This window comes from Rhincodon typus, unplaced genomic scaffold, assembly GCF_021869965.1.
Source record: "Rhincodon typus isolate 14 unplaced genomic scaffold, sRhiTyp1.1 hic_rhity00000874, whole genome shotgun sequence".
In the NCBI taxonomy this organism is placed as follows: Eukaryota; Metazoa; Chordata; class Chondrichthyes; order Orectolobiformes; family Rhincodontidae; genus Rhincodon; species Rhincodon typus.
In genome coordinates this window covers 29,804-39,035 of record NW_025966512.1, presented here as the reverse complement: position 1 = coordinate 39,035, position 9,232 = coordinate 29,804, and the positions used below count along the sequence as shown (strand labels likewise).

General features: G+C 42.0%; 1 protein-coding gene across 1 annotated transcript in view; it reads right to left on the bottom strand.

The window, feature by feature from the left end:
* Positions 1 to 872: 872 nt before the first annotated feature.
* LOC109924692 (probable leucine--tRNA ligase, mitochondrial) overlaps positions 873 to 9,232 on the bottom strand; it is a gene marked incomplete at its 3' end in the record, with an annotated part of 34,643 nt that continues 26,283 nt past the window's right edge. Inside the window, exons 6-9 of the mRNA XM_048592240.1 lie at positions 8,939 to 9,028; positions 7,515 to 7,658; positions 3,460 to 3,567; positions 873 to 1,032 (exon numbers count right to left, since the gene is read on the bottom strand). Coding sequence (XP_048448197.1) covers positions 873 to 1,032; positions 3,460 to 3,567; positions 7,515 to 7,658; positions 8,939 to 9,028 — 502 coding nt within the window. The remainder of the gene's footprint in view (positions 1,033 to 3,459; positions 3,568 to 7,514; positions 7,659 to 8,938; positions 9,029 to 9,232) is intronic.

Genomic DNA, 9,232 nt, shown 5'->3' with positions numbered 1-9,232 from the left:
AACATTTCGAGCTCCCCGGTCTAAGTGAAAATGCTAAAGCTTTACATTTCTGGTTTTGTACAATTGCAAAAAGAGAGCGAGGATTGGACCCAATATGGAATCTCCAGTCCGACTGGTTATGTTCACATCTTTGGGTCCAGAGAAATTCTTTCGACATACTGAGCCAATGTTGCAAACCTGAAAAGGTCCTGCTGAATCCAGGGTTATTTAGAAGACACGACTACTCAAGGCATTTAATACAGAAACTGGTCCATAGCCTTGGACTAAGTGTGCCAAATAAAACAGGTGCAAAACGTAATCTTCCCCAGCTTATGGCCTCATTACCAGCTGAAAAGGGAGGGGAAATGGAATAACACTTAACATTTCCCGGGATAATACAGAGAGGATACAGACAGCAGATAAAGCAGCGGAAACCTCCTTCAGCAATAGCTTATGTCATCAGAGTTCCTGAATTCAACAGAAGCCAAAGACAACAAAACAATATATTCACACATTACTCGCATATTTCAGGGGTGTTTTTATGACCTTCAGATCTCGAGATGCAGCTTATTCACTGACCTTTTGCGCTCAGCTACCCATAATACAAACAATGGCATTCTAGGTCACAGCTCTAGGGACACCAGTTCAAACTCCTCGTCATAGTGGCCTTTAGCTCTAATAGCATCAAGCATCTAAACCCAGTCCCATTTTCATCAGATTTTCACCACATTCTGTTCAGTATTATGAGCTTCCTCACATATCCTTAACTTAGGGCTCTTGCAGCTAATTCTAGGGCCCACAATTGATCGACAATGTGTGCACACATGTTTCCATATCATATATATAGTGCAGATAAAATTGCTTTCTGTTGGAGAGTTTCCCCAAATCCTTACCTTTGTTAGGTACAAAATACTGTTGAAGAGTGTCTCTCAGGTAACTATCAGTTTGCAGAAGTCTGTGGCTAGGTAGGATAGAGAGATGGGATGCACCATAGACTGCTTCTGGGCTAGAGGCATATGCGGGGAGCTTTTCACCAATGTGCTTTCCATTTACCTAGGAAAGAATGTGCACACCACTTCAGGAATGTCTCAGTTGCAGGCCTCATCTTAAATAAATGACACAAGAAAACATTCCTATATGCAGTGGAGGATGGTTGTGCAGTAAGTTCACTGCATAGATGACAGATTAGTTTTAATAGAGCCTTTCAGTTAACAGGCAGAAAGCAGAGGTACTTCAGAGAGTACCAAAGCACAGACTGAAACAATTGCTCATTCACACTACATCATTATCTGAGAGGGTTCAAGCTGGGTCACAATCCTGGAACTCCTAATGACATTGTGGGTGTACCTATATTGAATGGACTGCAGCAACGCACCCCCATCTACTCCAGGCAACCAGTGTTTAAACAACAGATTACAATTCTGTTACATGTATGTTGAGATTGAAATCTTTTTAAAATGGAGAATTCAACCAAAAGCAGGGACAGAACAGCTCTGAAGTTGCCTGCACTTTATAAAAAAGTCCTTAAGCTCACAGGTGGCGATACACTGGCCTTTACTGAAAGCGCTATATCTGGTTACACTCTGCACTGACTGATCCTCCAACTTGCCACAGTGGCAATGTCAGTGTTAGCTAATCACCTGGTCTTCACCATACTCCTGCACTTCTGACACAGGCCTTCAAGGATCTCAGCATTCTCCGGTCCCTTCACCCCCTGTAAAAACTGCTGTTGTCCATCATCGTCTGGGCCCCACCCCACGCATATTCACCCTCTAAATATCCTGCCTCAGGCTCCGCACCGAGTAGTTCCTCGGTCTCGGCCATTTCAAACTACATCACAGCTCCCAACAACACCTTGTCCTCTTGGTCCCCCATTCATTGGTCCTCTCAAATCTCATCTCCAGACAAATTCACATACTCGTGGCCAAATCCACAAAGTGTCATCTTCTGCAGCCACTGTGCTGTCATTTGGAAAACAATCAAAGCATAGTTGACTGTGGGGAAAAAAACCACACCATCAGCACTTTGCCTCTTGATCACTGACCAGGCTTTGTACATCCACTTTCTTGGCTCCCTCCAGCCTAAAATCACCCCTAACCCACTAAAACCCCTGGGCCTTATAGCTTCACAAACATCAACAGCATTGGTCAACACAGGGATGAGAAGAATTAATTTCTCACAATGATGATTGTTAACCTGTGGACACTCTTCCCCAGACAGCAGTGGAGGCTAGTCAAATTTATTCAAGACTGAATTAGTTTTGGATCCAGAAGGCCTATTGGAGAGGATGCAGACACAATGAGAGAGTAGAGGCCACAATTGTGATCTTACTGAATGGTGGAGCATGCTTTTTTTTTTTGGCACGGGGTGAGGAGGCATTCTAAGTCCTATGCTCATGATTGGTCATCAAACAAGATTAAATTCGAAGTTTGAGATTTTTAATGTTTACACTTAACAGTCTGTGCATTTCTATCCATTTGGGTGAATGGGCAGAAGGTTTCAGGCTGGTAAATAGAAATATAGAGATATACAGCATGGAAACAGACCCTTCGGTCCAACTCGTCCATACCGATCAGATATCCTATATAAATCTAGCCCCATTTGCCAGCATTTGGCCCATATCCCTCTAAACCCTTCCTATTCATGTACCCATCAGATGCCTTTTAAATGTTGTAATTGTACCAGCCTCCACCACTTCCTCTGCCAGCTCATTCCATACATGCATCACCCTCTGCATGAAAAAGTTGCTCCTCAGGTCCCTATTAAATCTTTCCCCTCTCACCTTAAACCTATGCCCTCTAGTTTGGAAATCCCTCACCCTGGGCAAAAGACCTTGTCTATTTACCCTATCCATGCCCATCATGATTTTATAAACCTCTGTAAGGTCACCCCTCAGAAACTCCAGGGAAAATAGCCCCAGCCTTTTCAACCTCTCCCTATAGCTCAAACCCTCCAACCCTCGCAACATTATTGTAAATCTTTTCTGAACCCGTTCACATTTCACAACATCCTTCCCATAGAAGGGAGGCCAGAATTGCACACAGCACTCCAACCACCAAACCAATGGCCTGTACAGCCTCAGCATGACCTCCCAATTCCTATACTCAATGCACTGACCAATAAGGGCAAGCACACCAAACACCACCTTCACTCTCCTATCTACCTGTGACTGCCCGTTCAAGGAACTATGAAGCTGCTATTCAAGGTCTCTTTGCTCAGCAACAATCCCCAGGACCTTACCATTAAGTGTACAAATCCTGCCCCAATTTGTCTTTCCAAAATGCAGCATCTCATGTATATCTAAATTAAACTCCATCTGCCACTCCTTGGCCCATTGGCCCATCTGATTAAGGTCCCGTTGTACTTGGAGGTAACTTTTCCCACTGTTCACTACACCACCAATTTTGGTGTCATCTGCAAACTTACTTACCGTCCCTCAGTTAGAAAAGAGGAGGTTTGTACCTCCTACAAAATTGTTACCTTCAAATCAAAGTCAAAGTAGCATCCAGTACAAGACCCAATCCAGTTTGCTTGCATTTCTTTGACACCATACCAATCAGGAAGGTCTTCCAGGGCATCCAGCAAGGACTGCAAACAGAAGAGAATTAGGAGTTAAATCAGAGAATCATAGAATTCCAACAGTCTGGAAGCAGGCCATTTGGCCCATCGAGTCTATACCGACCCTCCGAAGAACATCCCACCACCGCCATAACCCTGCATTGCCCATGGGCAATCCACCCAACCTGCACATGTTTGGACTGTGGGAAGAAACCAGAGCACCTAGAGAAAACCCACGCAGACACGAGGAGAACGTGCAAACTCCACACAGACAGTCGCTAGAGGCTGGAATCGAACTTGGATCATTTGCGCTGTGAGACAACAGTGCTAACCACTGAGCCACCGTACCGTCCCATTTAAATCATTCATACTAACACAATTAAAACACCTCAATCCAATCAGTTCTTCCATGTGCACACTGTCAGGCAGGATGCTCACAGTACCTGAAACCATTTCAGATTTGAATGACTAATTAAGTAACCATGCTGCTCTGCTTCACCAATTATTAATAAATAAACTGAGACAGTGATAAAATAGAAACTAGCAGCCCACACACACGTACAAGAAAATCAAATCATTCAATCTGTTGTCAAGGCAGACCGGGAGAAGCCAGCAATGGCCTGAACCAAATCAATTCAATATCTCTTTAGTTCCTTTAATTATTAGGTTTTTGAGATGTGTCCCTATCTCTGGACCAGGAAGCCTGGGTTCAAGTTCCAGAGGGGTGTAATAACACATCTGAAGAGGTTAATTAGAAAATATCTAATTCCCTATTCAATTTCTTTCAGACACCAACCCAGGTACTCGATTATTAAAACAAGCATGCAGATAACTTCAAATGTATGACAGAGAACAGGGGAGCCTGAATTTGCTGAGTTTAGGCCATAGTAACGTGCATCAATGGCATAAATTATTGTGCTACAGAAATCCAAAGCAATTCAGGAGCAACCTTATACCAGTGCTGGCATTTTACTGGACTTTTCAGAATGACAGAACGGTTTAAACACAGAAGGAGGCCAGACCTGAACTTTTCTAGCAAATTCTGTTTTGTGACAGGATGTTATTGGCTACTTAATGTTTTAATAGATTTGTCAGGCATGACTGCCCTTGATGAAATTGGCTAACTCAGTCCTATTTTACCATGCACTTCCAAGTACTCCACAATCTCATCCTTAGTAATGGACACTAAAATCCAACTGAGGTCAGGTTAACTAGCCTCATTGCCACAGAAGGCTATGAGACCAAGTCAGTGAGTGTACTTAACACAGAAATAAACAGGTTCTAGATTAGTAAGGGGATCAAGGGTTATGGGGAAAAGGCAGGAAAACTGGGTTTCTTTGAGAAATATATTAGCCATGATCAAATGGTGGAGCAGACTCAAATGGCCTAATTCTGCTCCCATGTCTTATGCTGTTATGGGCTCCTTCTGTAAAGGAAAAAAAATCCACTTCGAAAACACTCCAGCAATTATCTCACCAGATAACTTCTCTAGTCATTTAGACTAAGTCGTATCCTTTTTGGAAATGCTGCTTAGATCTCACTGCTTAAAATTGACTTTCTGACTTTTGCTAAACAAAACCAGAAATGTTTACAGAGACATCAGATTGATTGGAAATGAAACCTGGAGGTTTTCAATTCTTCTGGAGCACAGGAGACTCTTTGCCATGTTCAATCAGTACATTGTAATTCAAGTGTTTACAACTCTAGCAGGTGGGTTTGAATGTTAAAGAATATTCGAGAGAGAGTACATCAAAGTTGCATTACTAACCACAACTTTATGCAGTGACTGTAATTATTGTTTTCTTTCCCAGTAGCACAAATTGAAATCTATGCAGCAGGTACAATATTTCTGCTGCCAAAGTCGAGGTGACATTATTCAAGTAATACAGGATGACGTGGGGTTATTGCATGGAGAATCTCCACTCCCCCATCTTCAGCACACCCACAATTAATTGCAACATTTTAGTTTAACAATATGGTGTCCCTTGAAGCAGGCAGTCCAGTCACACTCATTTAAGAGGCCAATTACAAATTAAATTAGACCAATTCATCAAATCAATCAGATTGAGCACTGGGAGCATGGGTGCAGTAATTATCATACAATGCTACATACCAAGCAGCTGTCAACCTGTGCAGCTAAATTGCTTGTCACCCTCCAAAAGTTTAAACTGTGCTTGTCAAAAACCAACACAGCATCTTAAACACAAAAGAAACTCTTTATTTGTAATTCTAATGGTTCACATATATTTTAATTATTACTTACAAATCCGACATTTAATATTCAGAATATCAGATTTACATTTGGTGTATGATAAGAAAAACAGAATTTTGTGCCTTCAATCCAGTATTTCTGCACCAGTGCTTACAGTGCAGTATCCCTAGCCTCAGGAGATTGGGCAATAGTCGCGCTGAATTTATGGGCTTTATTTTTTGCATGGGCGATTGCGTCCTCTGGTACACTTCTCAACTCGACATCACCTTCAGCGTGCCAGTGCAGCCTTTGGCCATCTGAGGAAGCAAATGTAATGTCAAGGACCCCAAAGTGAGAGCCAAGCTCATAGTCTAGAGAGCAGCACTATTACCAGCCCTCCAGAGGGGAATGGAAAATGGACAGCATACACCTCAAATCTCTGGAGAAATACCAGAGATGCCTCCATAAAATCCCACAAACCCACTGATAGGGTAGGTGCTCTAATATTGAGGCACTGGTCACAATAAGTCAGTTTCACTGCACAGGGCACATTGCCCACATGTCCTATACAAGTCTCCCAAAACAAGGTCTTTGTTTGGGACTTCATCTCGGCATGCGATTTTGAGGCTTCTGCTCCTATGTCACATGGTCTTAGCTAACCACTTTTAAGGCTGCTAAACCTGCTAGTATCTCCCCTCTTAATTTCTTCTAATATTTCCGTCCTCTACTCTGATGTCTATACTTGCAAGATCATTTTCCATTATGAAGACCAACATAAAGTATTTATTGAGGTTTGCAATGCTGAAACAGACACAGAAAATGCTGGAGAAACTCAGCAGGTCTAGCAGCGTCCGTAGAAAGAAAGAAAGTTAATGTTCTGAAGAGGAGACATACTGGACTCAGAACTCCGTTCAACAAAGATGTCATACCAGACTTGAAATGTTAACTTTATTTCTCTCTACAGCTGAGCTACTCTTTTTGAACTGGTGCCACTCATGCAACATAGGAAACATTATAGCCTACTCATGCACAGTAAATTCCATAAACTGCAATGAGTTAACAACCAAATGGTCATCCTTTTAGGTTTGATTAGAAGATAAATTTTGGCAGAACATCAGGCAGAACTTCCTCTGGTCTTCTTTGACAAGCACCAGGAGATCTTTTATGCCTACCTGAAGGAGGAGACAAGGCCTCAGATCAACAATAATGCAGCACTCCTTCAGTACCGTATTGGAGTGGTAGCCTAGACTGTGTTCAGGTTCACAAAATGGGACTAGGACCCACAGCATACTGGCCTAGAGCCATTGTCCTACTGGCTGAGTCATGGATGACACCAGCGAAAGTAGCAATGCAGGACCCTCAATAACCAAAAATCAGATATTTAATGCAGGCACACTTTCCATGTTTGTATGGACTTCAATTCTCATATACAGCCTAAATTCAGATCATTTATACAAAACTGAACTTATCCAAACAATGTGAAAAATCCTGAGATAACAAGGTGTAGAGCTGGATGAACACAGCAGGCCAAGCAGCATCAGAGGAGCAGGAAGGCTGAAGTTTCGGGCCTAGACCCTTCTTCAGAAAAAATGTGAAAAATCCTACCTGATTTCAATTTCTACGCAGATTACGAGAAGCAATTCTTTATTACTTAAGACAAACACACTAATTTACGTGAATGGTGATACTACTCAACAGAACGACTATATGGAATATTTGGGAGGGCTGCCGGGTTTGGAATTCCTGTTCTCTATATCGATGTTTGTACGTCATGCTGGCTGCTCACCTTTGCATAGTTTGTCGTCTTAATAAACCACTGCTTGAGGTACCTCTGCTCAACTTTAGCCCCAGAACGCCAAGAGCAGCCATTCTCATCCACTTGCTCGTCTGCTAACACCGTCTGATCCACTGGATCCCAGTTCACCAGTCCCTGAAGAAAGTGGGAAGTACTTTATAACTAGACAATGTTGTAAAACATGGAACAACAAGGTCAAAGAACTCATTTGGGGTACTAGTGCATTGTAGCTTGCAAAACAGAAATTTTCACCCACAGAAAGTTCCCAAGGCACCACCCACTAAAAGTGGATTGCTTTCTTGGTGAAAGTTTAAGGGAAAGCGAAGAAGGAAAAAAAAGCATTAGACTGATTAACTGGGGATTGGGGATTCCTTCCAACAGTGGTTCTTCTGACACATGACGTGTCTCCCTTCATTTTTGTACACATTCTGCCAAAGACAACCCCAGTTCACAATGACCATCAGACAAGTCTGATCAGCAGCTATTGACAGAGATAACCTGGAAGTTAGGTGGGTGAAAAAGTAACTTACCAAAAAGAGGCATTTCGAAGCTGCAAGTGGTTATGGATTAGTCATGTAGCAAAAGCAAAAAAAAAACTAGATGAATAATAATGCAGGAAAATTTAAATTTGTGCGCTTTGGATACAAACTGAGATTGCAGAATCTGGTACTTCAGGATTGAATGTCCTGATTCACGAATCACAGAATGCTAATTTCGAGGTAAAGCGAGTGATCAGGCAGACAAGTAAAATAATGATGTTTCTTGCAAGGGGAATGGTATTGCCATGGAGAATGCACCAATGAACTATGATTGACAGTTAACTGCCAGGCATTGGTTAAGCTTTAAAACAGGCAGAATGTCTCTGACTGGGCAGACCATTCCCCTTCGAAGTGAATTGGTGAATGGCTTTTGCCAAAAATGTGTTTTCTTTTTCAGCAATACTCAAGTTCTGCAATACCAAACATTAGCTAGATATTAGCTATAGCCACCTGTGCATTGCGTTCATCATTCATAATGTCCCCCAGATTCAAAGATTGAACTCCCTTGTGCATTGCTCATGATCAGGTTGGTTCTGTCTGGCCTTGCAATCAAATTATTTCAGATAAAATTTCATGTGGCATTATAACCCATGAAATTTCCATAACCTGAAACATAAAATTATCTCTGTCAACAGCCATTAGGAAATAACCCTAAAAGGAATACACCACCAGGAAGCACATTCTCTATTGTATTAAAAGAAATAATACAGAGTTCAAATGAATTTACAATAATGATTATCACATGGTTTATACCATTTGCATCTCTGGACAAAGCTTGCTGTGTAACTCTCCCTACTATCTGGTGTACATACACATAGGTTGTCATGTTTGCCAAACTTTTATAACACTTAGTAGTATAGAGTGACTATAACTCACTTCCTTTTGGTAAGCCATGCCAGCTTCATGCAGTTGGAGAAACAGGGATTGGGTCCATTTGTAATAATCGGGATGACAGGTGGTCACCTCCTGTAGGGGAAAGTAAAGAGCAGCTTGAACACAACCAGAGATAAATTTCACATTCTACTGGCACAATTTAATGCACATGTCGACCCCAATAAAATCAGTCACCCACCATAGGAGATGGTTGAAGCACTGGGCTTGTGTCTGTGAAGCACTGGGATTGTGGAGACTCACCAATCAGACCTACTCCTACATAAACTTTCCTTTTTT